Source organism: Plecotus auritus, assembly GCF_963455305.1.
Source record: "Plecotus auritus genome assembly, chromosome: 8".
Lineage (NCBI taxonomy): Eukaryota > Metazoa > Chordata > Mammalia > Chiroptera > Vespertilionidae > Plecotus > Plecotus auritus.
Genome location: NC_137782.1, coordinates 163,135,185 through 163,160,826, shown reverse-complemented (window position 1 = coordinate 163,160,826; position 25,642 = coordinate 163,135,185). Strand labels below are relative to the sequence as shown.

General features: G+C 42.3%; 2 protein-coding genes across 6 annotated transcripts in view; one reads left to right on the top strand and one right to left on the bottom strand.

Annotated features, from left to right (window-relative positions):
* The first annotated feature begins 1,664 nt into the window (after positions 1-1,664).
* GPN1 (GPN-loop GTPase 1) lies at positions 1,665-23,049 on the top strand. The gene is made up of 14 exons (XM_080685249.1): positions 1,665-2,328; positions 3,725-3,818; positions 5,563-5,602; positions 6,406-6,472; positions 8,529-8,566; positions 10,727-10,805; positions 10,987-11,081; positions 12,263-12,308; positions 13,136-13,282; positions 13,973-14,055; positions 16,032-16,071; positions 16,860-16,950; positions 19,095-19,202; positions 20,962-23,049. The coding sequence occupies exons 1-14, from the start codon at positions 2,218-2,220 to the stop codon at positions 21,042-21,044; spliced, it is 1,122 nt and encodes a 373-aa protein (XP_080541375.1). The 5' UTR covers positions 1,665-2,217; the 3' UTR covers positions 21,045-23,049.
* Positions 23,047-25,642, bottom strand: part of SUPT7L (SPT7 like, STAGA complex subunit gamma) — a 46,479-nt gene continuing 43,883 nt past the window's right edge. For 4 of the 5 annotated variants that reach the window (XM_080685254.1, XM_080685250.1, XM_080685251.1 and 1 more), the window contains exon 5: positions 23,049-24,094. In XM_080685254.1, coding sequence (XP_080541380.1) covers positions 23,832-24,094 — 263 coding nt within the window. In that variant the 3' untranslated portion in view covers positions 23,049-23,831. Of the gene's footprint in view, positions 24,095-25,642 lie in introns of all 5 variants that reach the window. The other variant, XM_080685253.1, reaches the window with a different exon arrangement.

The following is a 25,642-nucleotide window of genomic DNA, read 5'->3' as shown; positions in this document are numbered from 1 at the left end:
GCCTTCCTAACTAGGTTTATGCAGCACCTAAGGAATACTTCTCTAGTCCTTACTTAATCAGTGATATTTAGGAATTACTGAGGATTAATCTTGATTTGGGGTCTCAGTGAGCCGCGAGCATCCTGTTGCAGTAGTTGCCTCCCTTAAATTAAGCTCTCCATACACCACTGTTCCTGCCGCAGCTGTTGCTTCTGACTTTTTAACAGGCTTTGAGCACCTGCAACTCCTGGCATTGCTGAGATTGCTGCAGTTATTCCTTCTGTAACTGCTGGTTCTCTGCAGATGCCACAGCAGAAATCAGAAGTATGCCTCTCTGCTACCACCTCCAAGGCCTGCCCCTTCCTTTTAAAAAAACTTTGCTGCTGTTATGAATCGTAATGTAAATATCTGTGTTTTCCGATGGTCTTAGGCGACCCTGCTAGCAGTTCTCAACCTGTGGGTCGCGACCCACAGGTTGAGAACCGCTGCTGTAGAGCCACAGGGGTCCTCAAACTATGGCCCGCGGGCCACATGCGGCCCCCGAGGACATTTATCCGGCCCGCCGGGTGCCGCTGCCTGTCCTGCTTAGCCGATTTGTCCCGGGCCCGCAGTGCGCATAGGAGTTAGTTCATAGTTTTTTTTTTTAAACTATAGTCCGGCCCTCCAACGGTCTGAGGGACAGTGAACTGGCCCCCTGTTTAAAAAGTTTGAGGACCCCTGGAAGACCATCGGAAAACAGATATTTACATTACGATTCATAACAGTAGCAAAATTACAGTTATGAAGTAGCAACAAAAATAATTTTATGGTTGGGGGTCGCCACAACATGAGGAACTGTATTAAAGGGTCGCCGCATTAGAAAGGTTGAGAATCACTGATTTAAAAAAATTGATTTCAGAGAGGGAGGGAGAGGGAGAGAGAAACATTAATGAGAATCATTGATAGGCTGCCTCCTGCATGCCCCCTACTGGGGATCCAGTAGGCAACCTGGGCATGTGCCCATGACCAAATCAAACCTGGGACTATTCAGTCCGCAGGCCCATGCTCTATCCACTGAGCCAAACAAGCTAACAATTGTCCTTTTTAAAAGCCCCATCGCTGCCTTTTTTTTTGGCTTCCCTGGCTTCAAAAAATTATTAAACTAAGATACCATGTAGGGGGTACTGTTGGGAGTCCTCAGTAAACTTGAAGGAAGAACAAGTGAAACATTCCCCCATCGATTCTTAATGAAAATTTAGGAAACAAACGCACAATTGTACTTTAATTCACACAAGAAAATATTTTTGAGCACTTATTGCGGGACACGGGCATACAGGTAGGGGTAAAAGGTGAAGGACTGTAGTTTACAATTTACAATATGCATTCACTACCACCCCCTATGAAATATATTAATTTTAAAGAGAAGAAAGTTTTGGAGCATTTAAGTAATTTAGCCACGATTTACACTGCTAGCAAGTGGCAGAGCCGCAGTGTGAAACCCAGATTTATCTACTAGTATGACTTGGTGCACAGCTGGCTACAAAGGGCCACAAGAACAGACTCGGTGGTCAGGAGCAGGAATAAATTTGTCAGCTCTTTCACCACCATTTCGGTTTCCGAGGACGCTTCCGTGCGAGGAAACGCCCCTTCAGTACCTACTCTCTCCTGGAATCCTAGTGGTCACCCCCCAGGTGTCGGTGTAGTCCACTGAGAGTGACTAGGAGCTAGTGTCAGGGGCGTGGACATGCGAGGACGGCGTCCCGGTGAAGCAAGTTTCTTGGTTCAACGGGTCTCTGCACCTGCCCGGCAACCCCTAGGTTCTCATCCCACTCCAGTCCAGGCCCGTCCCCCTCTACACCCCCCGAGCGGCTTAACCCCCTCGCCCGGTTCAGCCCTAGCAGTCGGTTCTCCGGAGGCTCTAGTCCTGGCTCCTTTGGGGGCCGAAAGTGAGTCGCACTCTCTTTTTTGTATCGTGGGAGCCCTGCTCTCGGGATCTCATCTCGTCTGGTTCTCCTGCGAACCAGACCTTTGACCGTCCCAGGCCCTGTGACGGTGAGCTTTTCCTGGGCTCGCTCCAGTCCTCCCAGCGCCTCCACTCCCCCGGCATAGTCCCTAGTGGGCTCCTGAGCCCGGTCGGGACAGGAGGATGCTCTTCTGAGCCGGGGCGGACCAGACCCACTCTCTTTCACAGCCGCTGTGGCGGAAGTCTCTCTAGCCACGTGACGTCTCGATGGTCGAGTGGGCGGAGCCAGGAGGAAGATGGCGGCGTCCGCGCCTGCAGCCGAGCCTCAGGCTTCCGGGGGTCCTCGGCCCCCAGTGTGTCTGTTGGTGTTGGGAATGGCGGGGTCTGGGAAAACCACCTTCGTACAGGTGAGGTACATGGCGCGGGCGGAGTAGGTGTGCGCGAGAGGTGGTGGAAGGCCAGGAAAAGGGAGGGGAGGTCTTTCTGAGGAGTGGGAGGGGACCGGCGCGTGGCTTTCGGGGTTCCTTGGCGAGACCTTGCATCGTAGCCTGGGTTCATTAAGGCTCCTTGAGTGCCTACTTGGTACCGCTTACCACGTGGCACTGCAATTGTCCTGCCGACAAAATTGTTGACTTGAAGGCAGAGGCTTACAAGTAACAGGCGACTGATAGAGTAGAGAGTGCTACCACACAGGCTTTTGGTATAGATGGCTAAAGAATTACGTATTTCTTTTGCGCCTGTCATATTTCATGTGTGAACAAAAAAGGGGTCCTGTAATAACTGTAACCGAAAGTAACCTCACAGGGTGATTGGATCATAATTAGTTTTTAATTGAATTTATTGGGGTGCAATTGGTTAATAAAATTACATATGTTTCAGGTGTACAGTTCCATATATAGTTACATCATCTGTAGGTTGTATTGTGTTCTCCACCCCAAGTCAAGTCTCCTTCCTTCACCGTTTATCCACCCTTTACCCTCTTCTACCAACCCCCTACCCTTCTTCCCCTCTGGCAATCACCGTGCTGTGTCTGTGCCCATGAGTTTTGTTTTTTCCTTAACCACTTCACCTTTTTCACCCAGCACTTGCAACCCCACCTCTCCTCTGACAGTTGTCAGTCTGTTCTCTATCTGTGAGCCTGTTTCTATTTTGTTTATTTTGTTCATTAGATTCCACATATGAGTGAGATAATATGAATCATAAATTCTTAACTGGGCTGGTCTTGATGGGCAGTCACACCCCAGGCATACAACTTCTTTGGTAAAAGGTTTATATTTGTTCTAAGCAAGCCCTGTTCATTTTTGCGTGTGTGTGCATCTAGGTTAATTCACCTTTGAAATGCCTCTTTTTCAAGAGAGTTTGTAATCTTATTAACTATCCACTTTCTGCCTTTCTTTCTCCCACTTTATGTAATCTTACGTTACCTCCTTAATTCCAAATGCATAAGTAAAAGAAAGTGTAAAACTTTCATTCTTCGGAGCATTTGAGATCTTGCTGCCTGGTTATTGTTATCATTCTGAGTCAAACACAGGCAATGGGGATACAGTGAAAATGAGGTTGACAAGGTTCTGCTTTCATGGAACTACTGGTTTATTGCAGGTGATAGGTTAAAAACCCCACACAAAGCAAGTAAATAAGTGGTGGAGGGAAGAGGAGGCTCTGAAAAATGGGTAATAAATAAAGGTTGCATTACAACTGAGAGTTGAATGTTGGAGGTGATTATTTCAGATAGAGGGAAATGTCCTTTGTCCTCTTATCATGCCCTCTTTGTCTGGCTCTATCCGGCACCTCACATCTCTGCAGAGGCTCACAGGACATCTGCATAGCCAAGGCTCTCCACCTTATGTGATCAATCTCGACCCTGCTGTGCATGAAGTTCCCTTTCCTGCCAATATTGGTGAGTAAACTACCGTTTTGTATAAAGTTTCTTGGAATGGAAACCCTCCAGCCTGCCAGTTTTCAATGCTTTCATTTTTTTCTAAACTACCTACTTTCATTTCCCTTGGATTTTCTAGAATCCCTGAACAGGCTTCTGCCTTATTCACATTTTCTCTGTTTACTCCTTTCCCTTTGTTTCCTTTCTACTCAGCGTTTTTTCTCCTTTCTGACCCTGAGGTATCAGGCTATTGTTGTTTGGGAAAATGAAGTGGCTTCTCACTTCTAGGCCCTAAACCCTTCAGCAGGCTCTGATATATACACCTTTCTATTTAGTTTCTTTTCCCAAAGTTTAGTTAAGAGTATAAGGGTTCTTGTGTGGTAGTTCACTTAATGATTTGTAGGAACCTTGCTTCCACTCCCAAAGTTACATGGAAAAATATGCATAGGTATGCATATGTGCATTGTTTGGGGGAGACATTCTGTTATCGTAATAGAAATCACCCCACCGGTTGCTCCACAGATGGGCTCTGATCACCGGACAGGCCTAGGGACCCTATCTGTGCACAAATTTCGTGCACCGGGTCTCTAGTAAAAAGATAAGAATGGATGTGATCCAATGTCATGATTCTTCATAGGATCTAGGCTTCCTGATCTAGGCTATCACTGTGATAATCTTATCTCTTCTTAATCCTGGTAAGATGCTTATAACCCAAGCTAATAAAGGAAGGCCTTATATTAAGAAGCAGAGATTGTCTTCTGGCTAGTGTGGCTCAGTTACTTGAGCTTTATCCTCTGCACTGAAGGTTGCTGGTTATATATATGGCAAAGAATTTGGGGAAGTGCCGAAACCGGTTTGGCTCAGTGGATAGAGCGTCGCCCTGCGGACTGAAGGGTCCCGGGTTCGATTCCGGTCAAGGCCATGTACCTTGGTTGCGGGCACATCCCCAGTGGGAGGTGTGCAGGAGGCAGCTGATCGATGTTTCTCTCTCATCGATGTTTCTAGCTCTCTATCCCTCTCCTTTCCTCTCTGTAAAATATCAATAAAATATATTTAAAAAAAAAAAAGAATTTGGGGAAGAAAATCACCCATCATCTCACTTAAAGGATGTGATTCTAATAGTTGATGGGGGGGTAGGTTTATAGACTGGTAGATAGGTTTAGTTAGATATTACTGGATAAATTAATTCCTTTTTTAAAATCATGTCTGCATTACCTTTGTTATCAGTAGCAGTTAATAAGAAATAAACATTTTTTTTTCTTGATTTAGCTCCCTTTTTCTATGCATATGGTTACTGACAAAGGTATTTACGTGCATAAAACGTTTCTCCCTATCTCAGAACATCTCAACCGTAGCTTGAGAACTTGTAACCTAACATTCTTCATGGGTGACTTGACAGTTATCCTTTGTAAGGACAGAAACCATTGTGAAGCTGGTAGAAGAGAATGCTGACAAGAGAATACTAAAAGGCTAGTTTTAGTTTCTTGCTGATAAAGTACAGAACACCTTCTGCCCTTCTATTCTTTTCCTCACAATTTTGCTTCTTTTTCTATCACAGTTCAATGATCTTGGCTTAAAAATTACAAAACAAATTTGAAAAGTAACTCATGCATAGAGGGGAACTTATTTTTTTTTCCTTAGAGGAAGCAGAGATGACTTGGGAGACCTCTTGGCTTAGGATATTATTGGTGGAGAGCCTCAAGCTATATCGTTTCTTACCTAGTATGTGTTAAATTCTAATTATTTCTTCACCCTCTTTCCTCAGATATTCGTGACACTGTGAAGTATAAAGAAGTCATGAAACAGTATCCTTTTTACATCTTCTTCGGTGTTGACTCATCTATGGCTAGTTACCCTCTGAGTATTTTGCAGTTTTGAAGGAATGTTTTTGGGTTTCCTTGTGAAATATACTAGCAAAATAATTTTGATTATTTTAAAGTTATTAATTAGGAAAATGAAAGATGAATCTGGAAAGAAGTATTGTACGTGATTAGAAATATTCTTTGAGCTTGCGATTTTAGTTTTTTTTTACCAAATTCCCAGACTGCGGGCTGTTGTAATTAGAGAGCATAGATAATGAGAGGTTAGCTGGTAGCGTGCCTAGGACCCAGAAAGTAGTATTGTCTTGGAAGCTACATTCATTGGTCATCACCTCTTCAAACTGGGGAACCCAGAAATGAGTAGGATTACCTCTTGGTACATTGCTGTGTGAAATGTGTACTTTTCCTCTAGGTAAGTCTATGTAGGAAATTATAATCAGCAAGTTGCTTGATTAGTGAGGATCAGAGCAAGGAGTGTTATATAGATGATCTTAATAGCTAATGCTAGCAGGCTGTCATTGCCTGATGCATCTGTCTATTATGTTTTGGTTCCTTTAGTTTGTTCATTTTCCTGGCCATTGGTAAAACAATAAATAAATGAAGAAGACCTTGATGATGAATGTTTCCTATGAAGTTACAGCTGTGTGGTACATACTAAATCAAGGATTAGCTTGCCAATATTCATTAATGGACCACTAATATAATGTTTGTGTGAATGATATCCTGTGTATGAACTTTAACATCTGAATTCATCTATAAGCAATTTAAATCCTCAACTTAGTGTCTAGATATGGACTTGGACCCAACGGTGGCATAGTGACCTCACTCAATCTCTTTGCTACTAGATTTGATCAGGTATGCCTGTCTGTTTTCACTCATATAGGCATGACTGTATAAAAACCTGTGGCTCTTAAATACCTTAGTTTGATAATGTTGGGAAAGAAGAGCAATTAACCTGGGATAGAAATATCCTATCTAATAAAAGAGTAATATGCAAATTAACCATCACTCTGCTACACCCACAAGCCACGCCCACCAGCCAGTCAGGAGTGAGTATGCAAATTAACCCAACCAAGATGGCTGCGGCCTTGGAGTGAGCAGGAGGCTTGGGTTTCCCCTGGCAATGGAGGAAGCCAAGCTTTCCGCACACCCTGGCAGGCCCAGGCCTCCACTCAAGGCTACAAAGTTTCAATTATAGAAGATAAATAAATCCCAACAAAAATGGCTGCTGCCACGGAGCTGGAGAGAGCAGGAAGCTTGGGTTGCCCCCGGTGATGGAGGAAGCCAAGTTTCCTGCACACCCTGGCCTGCCTTGGCTTCCAGTCAAGGCTACAAAGTTTCAATTAAAAGATAAATAAATCCCAACAAAAATGGCTGTGTCCACGAGCAAGCAGGAGGCTTGGCTCCGCTCAAGGCTACAAAGTTTCAATTATAGAAGATAAATAAATCCCAGATACCAGGGCCTCTGCTTGGGTTGCCGGGGGGTGTGGCCAGCTTGCAAACCACCACAGGCCCCTCGCCCAGGCCGCCCCACGTCCCAAGGGAACCCCCACCCTGATCTGGGACACCCATCAAGACAAACCAGCTGGCCCCCACCCGTGCACCAGGCCTCTATCCTATCTAATAAAAGAGTAATATGCAAATTGACCATCACTCCAACACACAAGATGGCTGCCCCCATGTGGTCAAAGATGGCTGCCCCCATGTGGACACAAGATGGCCACCACAAGATGACCAGCAGGGGAGGGCAGTTGGGAAGGACCAGGCCTGCAAGGAAGGGCAGTTGGGGGCGATCAAGCCTGCAGGGGAGGGCAGTTAGGGGTGACCAGGCTGGCAGAGGAGGGAACTTTGGGGCGACCGGGCCTGCAGGAAAGGGCAGTTGCGGGGGGACCAGGCCTGTAGGGGAGGGCAGTTAGGGGTGACCAGGCCTGCAGGGGAGGGCAGTTAGGGGCAAACAGGCTGGCAGGGGAGCAATTAGGCATCAATGAGGCTGGCAGGGGAGTGGTTAGGGGGTGATCAGGCTGGCAGGCAGAAGCGGTTAGGGGCAATCAGGAAGACAGGCAGGCGAGCAGTTGGGAGCCAGCAGTCCTGGATTGTGAGAGGGATGGCTGACTGCCCATTTAGGCCCGATCGTACCGGTAGGATCGGTCCTAAACGGGCAGTCAGACATCCCTCGAGGGGTCCCAGATTGGAGAGGGTGCAGGCTGGGCTGAGGGACACTGCCCCCCGCGTGCGCGCCCCCCCCCCCCCCCCCCCGTGCACGAATTTCATGCACCGGGCCTCTAGTAGAAAATAAGTAGGCATTTTGGTAGACACAGAAGTAGGCTATGAGAGGATGATCAGTTTTATGAACACTTGACATTTAATATTTGGGACAGCCAGTAAAACAGAAATACAGGAGACTGTGTTTGTTTCTTAAGCCAAACACTATATTGGCTTATAGTGTTACCCTGAGGATGGAGTAAAGGGATGGGGGTAAGACGGGGTGAGATGGGCTAGCAGATATGGAACAGAAAAATAATGGGGCTTTTTTAACTTGTGACAAATAGTTATCATCATTTAAGTTTTCTCTGTCACCTTCTGTGTTTTAAGAGTGCTTTGTAATCAATTTTTTGCCCTGATGTCACTCCATGAGACAGGCTATTAACATTTTGTGAAGCATCAAGAGAAGTGACTTGACAGTGACAGATCAAGTCTTCAGCTTCTCAGACCCTTTCCCTGTGCTCCAGGGTGCTGCAGGGCTGCTGATGTGGCTGTTTCTGTGGTTCAGTGAGTTTATTAGTTGGTGTCCTAAGATTGAGAACACAGAGATTCAATAGTTGATGGTACTTATGAAGCGGGCCAATGGAGAGGGCCCTGTGATTTTATGCTGAAATCAGCTCCTGTTGTAATTGGCATCTTTTTCTTTTAGGTGATGAAATTTATTGAGAAGGCCCAGAACATGTCTAAGTAAGTGATTTCAGTTTAGCGCCTATTTATTACTCTATAGTTAACACATTTCTAGGCTTTTTTGAGAAATTTTGGGTTAGCATTAAGTTTTGAAAGAGTTTAGATTAAGATGAAACTATTAGAAGTGAAAAAAAAAATAGTCAAGAAAACCCTTAAGATGCTATATAGTGTAGAGCTAAATTTAATAGTATTGTATCCCCAACCATTTTGGTATATGCCCATGGTTTCTTAGGAGATATTTTGAAACTGTCTCTTGGGAAACCATATTTGTTGGCATTAAAATCTCTGAAACATCTTTCTAACCCTATTTAAATGAATATAATTTACATAAATCAGAGAGAATAATTGTTTTTTAATTTTAAAAGTATCAAAATATAAAATAAAATATTTGTTCATATTATTATTACCCACTGTTAATAAATTAACTGTTAATAGGTTTTTAATAGGTTTGCTTTAAAAAAAAAAAGAAAGATAATTATTTTGATAAAAAATATATGACCCTTATAAAGAATTCAACCTGGTGTGGTTCAGTGGTCATGCACCAGGAGGTCATAGTTCGAGTCCCCATCAGGGCACATGCCCAGGTTGTGGGCTTGATCCCCAGTAGGGAGCATGCAGGAGGCAGCTGATAGATGATTCTCTCTCATCATTGATGTTTCTGTCTCTCCCTTTTACTTTCTCTCTGAAATCAATAAAAATATATTAAAAAAACAATTCAAACCATACATAATTTAAAAGGCACATTTATCACCCACTAGAAATAACTATCATTACTATCAGTGACTATCATTTCATATGTTTCTATGCATATATACATAAGTAGAAGAATGGAGGGATAAGGTGTTTTGCAAAAATAGCATCATAAAAGAGGTAGTTTTTAAAAATATATTTTTTGAGCCCTAGCTGGTTTGGCTCAGTGGATAGAGTGTCAGCCTGTGGACTAAAGTGTTCTGGGCACACTGGGACTAAAGAGTCTGGTCCAGGGCACATGCCCGGGTTGTGGGCTCGATCCCCAGTAGGAGGCATGCAGGAGATAGCCGATCAATGATTCTTTCTCATTGGTTTCTCTCTCCCTCTCCCTTCCTCTCTGAAATCAATAAAAATATATTTTTAAAAAATCTTTCTTAAGATATAAACTCACATACCATAAAGTTCACTTCTTTAATTTATATAATTTAGTGGTGTTCAGTAGACTCATAAAATTGTGTATTGATTCCTACTATCTAATTTCAGAACATTTTTATTATCCCAAAAGAAACGTCATACACATTAACAATCTTTCTTTTTCCCAGCTCCTGCTGGCTGCACCATTTTACATTCTCACTAGCAGTGCATGAGGTTCCAGTTTCTTCACGTCCTTGTCAATATTTGTTATATCTTTGTTTTTTATTATAACTGTCTTAGTGGGTGTGTGGGTGTGAGGTGGTATCGTATTGTGTGTTTTTATTCTCCAACTTCTGATTTTTTTTTTTTAATTTATTGTCTAAAGTTTTACATATGTTTCCTTTTTCCCTGATTGACCCCGCATTGTGGTTTTGGTTTGTATTCCCTCAAGGATTAATGATATTGAGCATCATTTCATCTATTTATTGGACATTGGTATATATTTGTAGACGTGTCTATTTAAATTCTTTGCTCATTTTTAAAACAGCTTTATTGAGATATAAGTCACATTCCATGCAATTATCCCATTTAAAGTGTACAATTCACTGACTTTTAGTATGGTCACAGAATTGTGCAACCATCATCAATTTTAGATCATTTTTATCACCTCAACAAGAAACCCTGTATTCTTTAGCTATCACTTCCCTGTCCTATCCCCTCCCCTAAGCAACTGGATAGTTTCCCAAGAGATTTATATTCTGGTTTTTCTTATCTCATTTTTAATGCAGTGTGTTTCTATAACTATCACAGAGTCCCCTGTGATCATTTGCAGTAATTTATGGACTGCTGCTCTTATCCATTAGCATGAATATTGGACATTGAACAAAGCCTGGGGGAATGTGGAATGCATTTCAAAGATGACTGGAGGAAGATAGACTTGGCAGTGTGAAGAGAGCATTCCAATCTTGGATAACCAGTAGTTCGGTGTTTTGTGTAATGGGATATTTTCAGCATTGTACAAGTGTAATACTTCTTTAATGGTCTTTCTCGACACAGATATGTCTTGATTGACACACCTGGACAGATTGAAGTGTTCACCTGGTCAGCTTCTGGGACAATCATCACAGAGGCTCTGGTGAGTATTGTAGGTATTACTGAGAGCTAGACTGGATAAGTCTCTTTATTGTCTGGGACCTATGTGGAAGGGAGTTATAGAAGCTCTGTAAAGTGGTTCTCTCTTGCTAAAGAAGATAGGAAAAATTTGGGGACAGATCATGAGCCCTCTGGCTAAGGCTTTGATTATTTTGTGGCTTTAGGCATCCTCATTTCCAACGATTGTCATTTATGTAATGGACACATCAAGAAGTACCAACCCAGTGACCTTCATGTCCAACATGCTCTATGCCTGCAGGTAACTGATTATTGCTGGGCATGACATTACATCAAGGTATGAGGCCTCCTCTTCTTCTTTGAGTCCTGAGTGCTTATCCTTAGATTTGTGCGCATTCAGGTTTGCCACTCAGTTTAGTGGTTGTGAGTTGGGGAGGGGTCAGAAGAGAAAAGAGGCACATGTGCCCTTGGCATTCTGGGTCAGCAACTTCTCATCTTCCTCCTTGCTTGCTACAGAAAGAGGTAGTGTGTGAATATGAATCTTTTGGTAGTGGCTCCCAGTTCAATGAAGTCCAAGTCTAAATAAGACAGAGCTCCTTTTCTGTATTATGATAGAGAAATTATAACATGGGGAGAGATTATGAGTAAAAAGGTTTATCCATAATTCTAAAATACACAGGTTTGCCCCAAGTGTGGTACGATTAGGAGCAGGCGGACATACCTCACTAGGTTATGTCAGTACATTAGATCTAGGAGCAAGGCATGCCATTACTGAAGCTGAGAGAATTTGGTTTTTAAGGGTACAGAAAAGCCATCACCAACATTTGCCCCTTCTAGTATGATTAGGGATGTCTCTTATTTGATGCAAGAAATCCTAGTCCAAATAGAAATCTGATGACTGATGGCATTTGCTCATTAAAAAAAAAAATTTTATATATATATGTATCTTTATTGATTTCGGAGAGGAAGGGAGAGGGAAAGAGAGATAGAAACATCAGTGATGAGAGAGAACCATTGATTGGCTGCCTCCTGCACGTCCCCTACTGGGGATCAAGTCTGTAACCCAGGCATGTGCCCTTGACCGGAATTGAACCTGGGACCCTTCAGTCCACAGGCTGACCCTCTATCAGTCCACAGGCTGACCCTCTATCCACTGAGCAAAACCAGCTAGGGCCATTTGTTCATTTTTATATTAGTTGTTTAAAAGACAATTATTTGGTAAAAACAAGCAACCACACACACACCCACACACAACACACAATCAGTAGCAAAGCATTCTTACTCAAAGAGTTATGTGTGTGTGTTTGTGTAATGGTGGGGGTGGTTTTTCTCTTGGGAGAGGAGGACATGTGCCTTGTAAGAATGGATACCTTATACTTAGAGTCTGCACTCATTCCCCCTTTCTCAATTCCAACTAACTGAATGGTAAACAAGAGCTGAAGTGTTTTTACTAATAATGTCTTGATGTTTGATTTTTTTCAGCATCTTGTACAAAACCAAGCTTCCTTTCATTGTGGTCATGAATAAAGTAAGTGGATCCTTACTTTTGTGATTCAGTACTGTATTTGTTTTTTATCAGAACTTTGTGTTATTGGAAGATTTGGAATAGGTGGGAAATGCTATTGAGATGCCGGAGAGCAGATTCAAGCTTAACTGAAACAGTCATGGGCACTTCTAGGGAGAAGATCCAGTCAGATTGAGTATTTATCACTGACTTATCCAAAGTTATTTCAGCCTAGATAGAGCAGCCCCTCACTTTTAGGGTGTGGATTATCCCTCAGAATCGAGACTATGGGCGGAGATGGGACTGCTAGTCTATTGGAAGTGGCAACTAAAACAAAAGACAAAACTTCCCTGTTGGTTGGTAGCTAGGATACAGCAGACTAGTTGACTTTAGAGCCTGGGATGGGCTGGCATCCACTGTGGTCATGGTCACTTGGCAGTGGATAGTGAAGAGAACCTATACCTTCATTTAATTAACACTATACAACAGTCTTGGTTCTTTATGGCTTGTTGTAGTGGAAGAGGAACTGGGGAAAGCAGAGAAAGAAAATATATGAATGATTGCTTTCTTTATTTTTACTGAATTTATTGGGTGACATTGGTTAATGACACTATATACGTTTCAGATGTACAATTCTATAATACATCATTTGTACACTGTATTGTGTGTTCATCACCCCAAGTCAAGTCTCCTTCCATCACTATTTGTCCCCCCTATACCTTCTTCTACCTCCCCTCGCCCCTGAATAATTGCTTGTTATTATCACTACTTAATTAAAAAAAAAAGGGGGTGGATTATTTGGTGTCTAAATTCATCTCTGGTTTCTCATAGTTGGCTTCTCTCTGTTGCAGACTGACATCATTGATCACAGCTTTGCAGTGGAATGGATGCAAGATTTTGAGGCTTTCCAAGATGCCTTGAATCAAGAGACTACATATGTCAGTAACCTGACTCGTTCAATGAGCTTGGTGTTAGATGAATTTTACAGCTCACTCAGGGTAAACTTTTTCTTCTGCTCACACCGACAGTCTTCCCAGATAACCTCTTAACCCATAGGACTGGCTTTGAACCATCTTAGGAAGGAAGTTCATTACTTTTTGAAAAGTAAATTTTTAAATATTAACTTATTAAATACAGGAGGTTTATAGATGAATAGATAGAGACCCTACCCTCAGAGAGTTTATGGTCTAGTTAGAAGAGAAGGCTACACACAGAATTAAGAAAGATTGGAATTTGGCCCTGATGGTAGTCAGAGGGAAGATCACTTGAAATGAGAAGTTTTGGAGGATATAGCTTTAGAGGTATGCTTTGAAGGAAGGGTAAGATTTGTATAAGCAAAAGTGGGTATGGGTGGCAGAGCGTATGTTAATTGCCCAAGTAAAGGCACTGAGATACTAATTTTCATAGAGAACAGACAGTGGTTTGATTTGATAGAGAATAGATAAAAAGCCCCGCTACTCGTTCGTTCCTAATTATCTTTCTTGTTCAATTCTCTATTTTCCTTAGACCTATTTCCATGACTTTTTAGTAGACATGCTGCTTTTTGGTTTAGCTTTATTCTTTGCCAGAGAGTTCTTTAAGTATCTAAACTGCTTTATGAAGATTTTTATGAAATTTGAACAAAATAATGTACACCATTAAAAAATACACATCTGTTTGCTCAGTGGCATTAATGTTGCTTTTGTCAGGTGGTAGGTGTATCTGCTGTTCTGGGTACTGGCTTAGATGAACTCTTTGTGCAAGTCACCAGTGCTGCGGAAGAATATGAAAGGTGAGAACAAAGGAAAATTCTATTGTTGACATTCTTAATGACCCACAATTCTGATATGATAGCAATTTTGCCAGGCAAAGCTTTTTGGTTTTCATAGTATATATATATTACCTTTGCCATGTGTATGTGTATGACCACACTTAGGGGTAACTCATCCCCATTAACTTTTTTAAAAAAAATAGGAGTATAAAATCTTCATTGTATTTAATGAGTAAGAGCAGGCAGGAGTCACCAGACTTTTTGTGAAAAGCCAGGTAATAATTATTTTAGACTTTGTGATCTCTGTTGCAACTGTTCAACTCTGTCATTGTAGCAAAAAAGCATCCATAGACAGTTTATAAATGAATGAACGTGGCTGTGTTCCAGTAAAACATTCATTATTTATAAAAATAGGCAACGGACTTGATTTGACCCGTTTTCCACATTGGCTGACCCAGTTGTAGTTCAGGGATTGTTATATTGGAAATCAGCGAGCTGAACAGAAGACGCCTTAGTAAGCCAAATTGGGAGTCTTCATTATGCCAGCGGTCTCAGAGGAGTAGCCTCCAGAGCAGGGGTGGGCAAACTTTTTGACTCGAGGGCCACAATGGGTTCTTAAACTGGACCGGAGGGCCGGAACAAAAGCATGGACGGAGTGTTTGTGTGAACTAATATAAATTCAAAGTAAAGGAGTGGAGGGGAGAGCAAGAGAACCAGATGGGACAGCCGGATCCGGCCCGCGGGCCGTAGTTTGCCCACGGCTGCTCCAGAGTCTGAGCAAAGCAACATGGAGGAAACGTTCCCTTTATACCCCCCAGCCCCTTTGTCTCCTAAACATGGGGTTTCCGGACCTTTTGCAGGCTTCATAAAGAGCCCTGTGTAGATATTTTGCGGGAAGCTTGTAACCTGAGCACAGCCCAACTCAGTAGCCTTGAGCACAGTACAATTTAGATAACTAAAAGGCATGGGAGTAACCAGGGACACCAGCAGACTGGCTGGCAAGGCCAGATTATTGAGCTTATTTTCCTTATTATTCGAGCAAGCATGTTTCCAGAAGCCAAGAATAGCAGAGTTAATTTACAGAACAAAAGACTACCTATGCTTAGTGGGAAATTTCAAACGGCAGTTTTTACAGAATAGAGGTTACGGGAACAAGATTGAGTGCCTGTGCTTTAGGATAATAGCATGTATTGCTAAGGTCGTTGTGAGAATTATTTGAGAAAACATCTGAGCACCCAGTGCAATTGCTGACACAGTAAGCACATTTCATAATAAATGATTGTTATCATTTGTCATAATTAATATTGGATTCCAATCACCTAAAGGAAAGTGGAGTCAGAGCATGTAGATACTTCCCTTAGGTCTGTAGCCTGTTAGTTGCTGCATCCCCACATGCTCCTTTGGTCCCATAATTAGCAAGATCCTGACAAACACATTGTGGTTTTCAGACACATTATTTTGAGTTTGATTTATTAGATAAGGGGTGTGTGCGTGTGTGTGTGTATGTGTGTGTGTGTGTGTGTGTGTGTGCGCGCGCGCGTGCGCGCGTGTGTGTGTGTGTGTGTGTGTGTGTGTGTGTGTGTGAGCAAAGCCTTAGGAAAATACTTCTGTATCCTTTCATAGTTGCCCTGTTAAAACCACATAATTAAAAGCTAATATGTATTGGGCTTCCTGAACCCAACAGTCCTCGCTTCTTTTACTCCTCTCAAATGTTTATCCATTTGAATGCTAATAAGCTCATTAGTTAGTGTCTCTAGAGTTAATCTTTCCAGCTCAACAGTCAGACATTTTTCTTTTTTCTAGTTTCAGGGTGAGGACAGGTACCTTGGCTTTTAGTTCCATGGGGATAGGATTTCAGTGAGTTACACTTTGGTTATGCCTGACATTCAGTTAAGTAAGACCTTTTTTATTTTCAGAGCCCTAGGAAAACAGAAGTGATGTGGGGGCAGGCAGGACATACTTTAAACACAGCAATTTAGAAATTGTTTCTCTTTCAGGGAGTATCGTCCTGAATATGAACGTCTGAAGAAATCACTGGTAAGAGAGGAGGCTGTTTGTGTATTTTAGGGCCACTGAAAAAACCACCTCAAACCATAGGCTTATCCTCCTGCCATTAATACTTTCGTTTCGGCCATCAGTGTGTCTTTTAGATACTCGTTAATTTAAATTTGTAAATGTCTATGTGTGCTGTCTGGATGTAGAAAGGCCCCTTAAATTATTTTTCTTTTCTTTATTTGAAGTTTTAAAAACCAGATTTTTCTGCCCTGGTGAGGAAGCTCAGTTGGTTAGAGCGTCGTTCTGATATGCCAACAAATTGATGTGTCTCCCCCCCACCCCATTCCTTTCCCTCTAAAATTAATATATTTTTTAAAAAAGTTTTTTAAATCAGATTTTCTTGTTATATGTGCTAAGCCCTTATTGCACCCTATCCCTGCCCCTACTCCGAGGTCCATGTAAAAGCTAGTGGTAGAGTTCTGTTTAGGAACAGAGAAATGCTTCACAACTCTTATTTCAGCGGATCAGGTGTCTTGTCCCCATTGGCCGCACTGGGCTCCATATCACGGAGCCGTCCTGCTGTATCTACCTGAGGGGTCTTTTGTGTCCAGTTTCTGAAACTTCTGATTCAGTCTCCAGAGCCCTCCAGCCTGAACTGCTAATCTGGGCCCATACTGCTCAGGGTTTCTATCTCCATATCAGCCATCCCTTATCTGCCCCAATGTTTAGGTAGTCTCTGGCATTTGTATAATTGGTCATCTCCAGTCAGGAGGTACATCTAACTTGGGGCTCTTTTTTGAGTCTGATGATAGTTTTCTCTACATATACAGGCCAGTGCACAGAGCCAGCAGCAGAAAGAACAACTAGAACGCCTTCAGAAAGATATGGGCTCTGTTGCCTTGGACACAGGAACTGCTACAGGTATTGGAGGGTCTCTTGGTGTTAGGGACTGAAAGTGGATATGTTATTTCTACTCAGCAGGAAGATACTTATATTTAAGAGCAGAAAGAGAAGAGGAGGATGTTTTCCTTATGTAGGGTTTGCATATTTCTTATTAAATTTATTTCAAGGATTTTTTTCTTGTTAGTGTTGAAATTAGTTTTTTTGAACGATTATATCTTCTAACTGGTTATGTTTTTGTGCATTAGTCTTTTTATTCTGCTACTTTACTGACTTTTGAGTTTTGTCATTGATTCTCCAGGGATTTCTAGTTAAATGTGTATACTCCCACCCATCCACACTTATTGATGGGCTGGCCTTTAAAGGAGTGAAGTTCTATTCAGAAAAGCTGTTGCTATACTCCTAGTAGAGAACATGCAAAGCTGCTTGGAGGAGATGCTAGGAATGGGCTGGGTTGACCAGTTACGTGAACTTGCCTATGCCGTCCTTGTTGCACACCTCAGCAACATCAATTTCTATGTGCTGTGGTCTTTGGAATCACTCTTGAATACATGAAGTGGCAACTGTTAAATCTGTTGCAGAGGGTCTGCTGTACTTAGGTAACCTGTTAAAAGTTGGAGGAGTTCCAGTGAATTACTTGGGGGAATCACAAGTACAGCTGCGTAATTCTGAGTTGGGCATGGAATGAAGCATTGAAACCATGCCGTTGTCCGTTCTCAGGGCCAGGGCCACTTGAGCTTTGTGCCCCTTGGTGTTGCTGCTTTTTGACACTCTGTTCCCCAGCTCATCTTGCTTGACCTCTTAGGCAGCTGAAGAGAGAGTGGTCATGTCCTGCCCTGGCTTTAGGTTACCTGGCATGGTTTCAGCTTCTTATAGAAACCGACCCCTATAGGCTGACTCCCATGCCTAGGAATGACCTGATTATACTTTTTCCTGATTATTGGAGCCCAGCCCTATTGAGTTTCCTTCCCTAAGTAGGGAATTTGCCTCTTATTATTATTATTTTTTAAAATATATTTTATTATATTTAATCGCAGCTGTACTTGTGATTCCCCCATCGATCAGCTGCCTCCTGCACACCCCCCACTGGGTATGTGCCCACAACCAAGGTACTTGCCCTTGACTGGAATCGAACCTGGGACCCTTGAGTCCGCAGGCCGACGCTCTATCCACTGAGCCAAACCAGTTAGGGCATTGCCTCTATTATTATATTCAGTTTTCCTTAACTCGCCCCACCCATCTTATTTCTGAAGAATACCCTGGTTCCTCTACTCTGGATCATTTTACGCTGTGTTCTTTTCTGACCCTTTCTGAACTTAATTTCCACCAGGAAGCATCCTCGTTGCTCCACACTGACGCTTGACTCACTAGCACTCTGGATCTGCTCGAAGGTCTTCATAAGAAAATCCATAGTCTATTCCAAGCTGTCAGCTATTAAAAATGAATGAGCCTGACCAGCATGACTTAGTGGTTGAGCATTGACCTATGAGCCTGGGGGTCACAGTTCGATTCCCCGCCAGGACATATGTTTGGGTTGTGGGCTCGATCCCCAGTGTGGGGATCTCTCATTGATGTTTCTATCTCTCTCCCTCTCCCTTTCTCTCTGAAATCAATTAAAAAATGTATATATTTTAAAAAGAATGACATTCCTACTAAGAGAAGCTACTTGAGAACTATTTTCCTTAGTTTAAAAATAAGATCTTCAGCCCTAGCTGGTTTGGCTCAATGGTTAGAGCGTCAGGCTGCAGACTGAAGGGTCTTGGGTTTGATTCCGGTTAGGGGCACATGCCCATGCCTAGGTTGTGGGCTCGATCCCCAAAAGGGAGTGTGCAGGAGGCAGCCAATCAATGATTCTCTCTTATCATCGATGTTTCTATCTCTTCCTCTCCCTTCCTCTCTGAAATCAATAAAAAATATATTAAAGAAAAACAAAACCTAAAAAATAAAAAGACCTCTTGACTTATTAGAATAGTGAAAGCACTTTGTGCCTTAGACTGTTGAAATGTTATGTGGTATTAACAATACATTTGGAAGAAGTAGTATCCTGCATTTTATCATGACCACTTTCATCCAGCCAAATGCAAAGTTGTAGTTATTTACTGATTCAGAATCACCTTTTGGAGGAGGCATGTGTTCATGACATGCTGCTGGTGTTTCCTTTGTAGACGGCTTATCTTCTGGGCGGGACCCTTCTGACTTGATCTTGACTCGGGGAACCTTGGATGAAGAGGATGAAGAAGCAGATAGCGACACTGATGATATTGACCACAGAGGTGAGAGGTGGCTGAGGTGGTTCATGAAAACAGACTAGCTGCTTATCCTCACATAGTTTGGTCAGGACCTTCTTGTTAAGAGAAGGTCTTGAATATGCAGATTGAAGGGTCGCAAGTTCGATTCTGGTCAGGGGCATGTGCCTCAGTTGCAGGCTTGATCCCCTGGGTGTGTATGGGAGGCAACCAATCTTTGTGTCTCTCTCACATTGATGTTTCTCTCTCACTCTCTCCCCCTCCCTTTCACTGTTTAAAAAATAAAAAAATCAATGGAAAAAATATCCTTGGGTGAGGATTAACAAAAAGAAAAAATATTGGGGAGAGAGGAGATGGTTAAGGTATAGCACCAGGAAAGAATCCCAGGCATTGGGAGTTCCTGGCCTTCCTGCTGAATGGTTAATATTGAGCTGATGACAGGCCTTTTATTAGTCTGTCTTCTCAAGTTAGGTCCTGATACAGCTTGAGGGATCTAGGATTTGGTTTATTGTAATTGTTTTAAGAATACATAGGGAGGCTTCAGCAGATCTGAAGGGACTGTAACACTTTGAGGTTAAAATGGCTCTGGAAACCCAAAAGGGTTAACTTGGCATAGTTTTATGGAATGTGAACAGAATCTGTTTCTTGAAACAGCCCTTTTAGATCCTCGGTATGACCAAGAGCAAACTTCTCTTTAGTCCAACGCACTGGATGCTAACATGTAAAGTGCCTCATGTAATCAGATTTATTGAAGTGTAATTTATAGACTAAAACCCACCTTTTAAACGTTTCTAGTTTGATGAGTTGTGCTTTTTTTTTTTCTCCTCAAATTATAAGAGAAAGTTTATTTAGAAAGTTACAGAGGTAGTAGAAGTGAGGCTCAGCGAGGCCCTCCAAGAGGGCCCTTGGAGCTTAGGAGAGAGAAAGGCAAAGGTTGAATGGGAGGTGGGGGGTATTGGGGGAATAAGAACACGTATGTAATACCTTAATCAATAAAGAAATAAAAAAAAAAAAGAGAAAGGCAAAGGTAAGGTGCCTGGGGGAAGAAGAGAAGGATGGGAAAAGCTCAGGCATGCGAGGGAGAGAGAGAGAGAGAGAGAGGGGCGGCGCCTCTTGAGGAGTCTTAACACATATAGTCTTGTAACCACCATCATAATCAAGATACAGAACACTTCCATTACCCCCAGAGTTCTCTCATGCCTGTTTTTATTCAGTCCCTTCCTCCATACCTAGTTCCTGGCAATCACTGTTTTAATTTCTGTTCCTATAATTTTGCCTTTTCCAGAATGTCATATAATTGGAATGACAGTATTTAACTTGCATTCAACTTTTTTCACTCGGTATAATGTTTCTGTGATTTGTTGCATGCATTAGTAGTGTTTTTTACAGTTGAGTAATACTCCATTATATGGATCTACCACAATTTGTGCATTCACCACCTGGTTGACATTTGGGTTATTTCCAGATTTTAGCTGTGATAACTAAAGCTGCTATTAACATTCATTAACAGATCTTTGTGTGGACATATGTTTTCATTTCCCTTGGATAAAAATACTTAGGAGTGGGACCTCATTTTAGTTACTTTATGAGGGCGGTTTTTTCCCCACTTACAGATAAAAAACTACATTTTGGACCACCTGGTAAGCATGCTCTGGGAGATTTTTCCTGACTGGGAGAAGGGAACACTTAGAAACAGGGTACTGTGTCTGAGGGACGGGTGGCAGCAGGTCTCATCTACCTGTCTAATGGGAGGGTTTAACAAGAATTGACCTTCCTTTCCTTGCAGTTACGGAGGAAAGTCATGAAGAGCCAGCGTTCCAGAATTTTATGCAAGAGTCAATGGCACAGTACTGGAAGAGAAACAAATAGTTTCTGGAAGTCCAAAAGTTTGGAACTCTGTGAAGAAACTGTCCTTACCTCTGATTGGGGTTACTATAAAGAGCAATTTTATACAGAATAGCAGAGTTTCTCGTATTAGGGAGCTTTCCTGACTCCAGTGAAGCCAAAGATAGAAGAAATTTGGACCTGGCAGGTCGATGTTGATTCCCCGTGGCCTTTCCCTTGGATTTTGCAAGGAAGGATTTTCTGACTGTTCTTGGATGCTGGTATTCCGCCTGTAAACCTTCATGTTGCATCATTTGAACTCAAGTACTTTTGCTGCTAACGGATGGAATAGAGAGAGAACATGTGGTTCACTTCAGATCTCTATTATTAGGCTGTATTTATAGCCTCTATTTCCCAAGCATCTTGCCCTTGACCCATGAGTTCCCCTCCTTTTAGCAGAATGGGAGACAAGAAACATGAGCTTGTCCAGAGTGGCTGTGGAGTCTCCTTGGCAACCAGTCAGTGTTGATATGAAATGCTTGGTAGCTCATTATAGGTTTGTTGAAAGTGGACAAAACATATAATTAATAAGAATCGTGTTTTTGATGGTGACTTGGATAGAGTTTTTAATTTTAACTTTGGTATAAGCCTGCCTGTCAGAATTTAAGAAAATTATATAATTATAAATAATTTCACTTCTGTTGATCAGAGAGGTTTAAAGACACATGTCCAAACCTGTCTCAGTAAGGTGATGTTTACTAAAGTTTCCCTGGTTACACACACGTAGTAACCAGGTATAGAGTCAGGCCCTGTTTGCATTTTACTTTGAACTTAATGCAAAATATGCTTGGTGATTTTTCAAAGGCCATGGACTTGGGTCACGTGTACATTCCATATATAACAATCATGGTTTACCCTGCCTCCATTCTTCATAGTATCTCAAAATATAGTACATTTCTCCTAAGGAATTTTGTCCCTGCCTACTGTCCTCCAATAGTTCTGGAAGTGTGGTCTCTGGGCCAGAAGCATAAGCATCACCAGGGAAATTGTTAGAAACAGAACACTGAAGACCTGAATCAGAAACTGGGGGTGGGGCCCAGCAATCTGAACCACTGCTCTAACAACCCAAACAACCTGGGACAGTTCTAGGCCAGATGAATCTCAGGTATCAGTCATATGACCTGCTTTATCAGAGTACCCTAACTTTGACCATCTGGTGCCTCTTCTCCAATTTAAACATTCTAACAAAAGTATTTTATTTTACTATGAAGTATTAATTTCAATATTCTGTACCGAGTGGGAACCACTGGTCTAAAATTTTGAATCTATAAGAGGAAACCATTTGCACAGCAAAACTCTGAACATACCTGGTTTTCCCCCTAGTACCTCTGAATACTTTTTCCTTAAAGAATAACTTGTATTGCCCTAACTGGTTTGGCTCAGTGGATAGAGTGTCGGCCTGCAGACTGAAAGGTCTCAGGTTCGATTCCAGTCAAGGGCATGTACCTTGGTTGTGGGCACATCCCCAGTAGGAGGTGTGCAAGAGGCAGCTGATTGATGTTTCTAACTTTCTTTCCCTCTCCCTTCCTCTCTAAAAAAATCAATAAAATATATTTAAAAAAAAAAAAGAATAACTTGTATCGCCTTCACTATATGCTCCATAAGGGCAGGCACAATGTCTTAATTTTGGTCTTGATTAAAGGAGTGCTCTAAATTGCACAAGATTTGTAATCTGCATCCATAAACTTCAGCAGAATTTAACATGCCGGCACCTGTTACCAAGGCATAAAGCACGTGTTTGCTAATTACCCCTAATTATTCCAATGCTGCATCGTTTACATAATAAATACTGATTGAGACTCTCAGATGCTAAGTAGGGCAGTACTGGAATGGATGAGTGACAATAGTAAAGTTGTTCAGGATATGATGTAGAGTAGAAACCCATCTAGTAGAAGCACGGTTTGCAGATGCAGAATTCTGGCAAAGCAATGGGACTGCTGGCCTCTGATCGCCAAGCAGATGCAACAAATAAAAAAAGCACAAGCCGGTCTGTGGACAGTTCCTGTTTGTTTTATTCACAAAGGAGAAAATGAAAGAGGCAACTGAATAAATGTACATCGAGAAAATACTTTAAAAATCTTAGTGGAAATAAAGACAAGGATGAGAAGAGATGGAACAGATCTAAAGAAGCAAGAAGAAAATCTGTGGATGAGATAGGAGAGGGCTGTCTGAATAAGCAAAAAGGCTGTGTTACACAGACCTGATTTTATGAGACTTCATGGGCAACAAAAGTTTTAAAAAGACTCCGATGGATAAGTTGTGCAGAGGTTAGCTATTTCTTGCTAGGTGTTAGTACTGGATTCCCAATGACAACCAAAAATGAAGTAAATTAAAAAAACTGACACCTGATACCAGCATACATTTACTTGTGAGTCTTATTCAAGCACAACTTTGAGGTTTAATAGCATCTTGGTCTTCACAGCAGCCCTGCAACATGGGTCAAAGCGGTACAATTCTCAGTTGTGCAAGAGAAATGGCCTTAGAGAAGATAAGCAATTAGTCTAGTCACAAGGACAGCTGTCAAAGACAGTGCTTTGATCTCCTGATTACCACCCCAGCATCATGACATACCTATAAAATGTGACTTGGTTGTTGTGGAAAATTACAAAAATTGAATGCAAAAGTAATACGCAAACTTGTTTGGTTAAGTCCAATTTCACTGAAATCAGGAAAATCCACCGTGTTTAAGAGTCAAATCACTATGGAAACAAATTTGAATATATCAGGTTTTCTATTGGGTTTGTAGGTTTGGACAGAAAATCTCTTTTCCTTTTATATTTTCCTAATCCTCTTCTTGCAGCGCTGGTTGAAAACAGGGGAGGACCCCATGAGGCTATCAGTGGAGTGGGAGCCGTAGCTGCTGTCTGAGTCATCAGGACTCTGGGGGATTCCAGCTTCACTCATGCCTGACATGGGCTCCTCGAAGACATCGCTGCCCAGCACACCGTGCCCAGAGACATTGCCTTCTTCACTCTCTTGAGGCTCCATTTTCACGTGGGCCAGATTCCAAAGTGGGGAAGCATTTACCTCTGTACCTAAAAATGGAAGAACATATAACTACAGGCAGTCCTCGGGTTACGTCGGACTCGACGTACGTCGTTTCGTGGTTACGTCGCCATCTCCCATTTATTTATATAAAAAAAAGGAAGTTTCGTCATTTCGATGTATGTACATATGTGTTTTATGTTTTTTATTATTTATTTACCACAAGTAAAGGTCAGGAATTGTTATCTTTTAAATTTTTTTTACTGTTTCACTTCATTGCTGCTGTATATGTGCTCTATGTGAGTGATGTAGGTGCTTATGTAGGTGGGTTCTGACTTACGGAGAAAATCGCTTTACATTGCGCCGTAGGAACGGATCTCCGACGTAACCCGAGGACCTACTGTACTGGTAAGCCAAGGCTGGAGCTAAGTAGAATGAATATCGTATCCAGGGCAGATGGATGGCCTTTGAGCTCAGCTTACATTCTGACTACTTGGCTGGAGAATATGATTATAATTCTTTCCACTTCTTCCTCCACTCTCCCTTACCCTCCCTCACCCACCCCCATTTTTCTGAACCAGGGAAGTAAAACTGCATGCATGTGGTAAGATTCCCTGTCTCATGGCCCAAAGGCAGGCACAACCACAGGCTCTTGTTCAGTTATGTTTGCTTGTCCTTCCTTCCTTCAATGGGACTGCCTTGTTTTCCTGCCTTTTGTTTGGGTCCCTGGTCCTATCTCATCATGAAAAGTTAATGATCACCCAAAATGCTAGCAGTTCACGGACTGCTGAAAAGAGACATGGCCCCTAAGTCTGCAGCAAGGCCCTCTGTGTGTTCTAGCAATACTGTTCTGTGGTTATTCCTCCATGGTGAAAGGCTCTGCCAAGGAGTTGTAAGAAATGTGGCCTAATTCTGTTCATGCCACACTGGAGGATTTGCTGCTTGCTTCATTTGAGCATTGATGAAATGACAATTTATATTTGTAAAGAACCAAGTGTCTAGACCTGTGATCGGCAAACTCATTAGTCAACAGAGCGGCAAACCGCGGCTCGTGAGCCACATGTGGCTCACGAGCCGCGGTTTGCCGACCGCTGGTCTAGACTAACTTCAATCTAACTGACTTAAGGATCAAGTCATCCTGGTTTGTAAGGTCATCGCAGCGTCTATCTGGACGAAGGGGCCAGCTGCCTGTGCAGCCCCTTGCAAGCACTTTTAGTTCCAATTTGTTGCGTTACTCTAGCAAGGAAGCCCAACTATTCAAATATTCTTGAGCAATTAACACTCCTCATTTATCTGGAAGTTAATTGAGTACAAGCACCAGGAAGGACCAACACAGATACTAAAGGAGGGAGGGGACATCTGCCTACCTAGCTGGGTCAGCTGAATGAACTCGTAATCAGTAGGACAACATATATTACATCCATATCCTAACTGGGAATTATTTAAAAAATGCTTGTCCTCTAATTACAAAGAGAAGGATGTTGGTATCTCTAGATCAGTGAAGCTGTACTTGTCTTTAGACTTTTCATTCTCCTGCCCTCTCCCACTTTTGTTGTTCAGAGTATAATTCCATAAGGTAAATAGCACTGAGATTGGTG

What these genes read in the sequence shown, in the direction of transcription:
- GPN1 (XM_080685249.1), top strand. Translation starts at nt 2,218, where the DNA reads ATGGCGGCGTCCGCGCCTGCAGCCGAGCCTCAGGCTTCCGGGGGTCCT. An exon ending in AACATGCTCTATGCCTGCAG is followed by an intron (nt 11,082 to 12,262) that starts GTAACTGATTAT and finishes GATTTTTTTCAG; the next exon opens with CATCTTGTACAAAACCAAGC. An exon ending in TGATGATATTGACCACAGAG is followed by an intron (nt 19,203 to 20,961) that starts GTGAGAGGTGGC and finishes CTTTCCTTGCAG; the next exon opens with TTACGGAGGAAAGTCATGAA.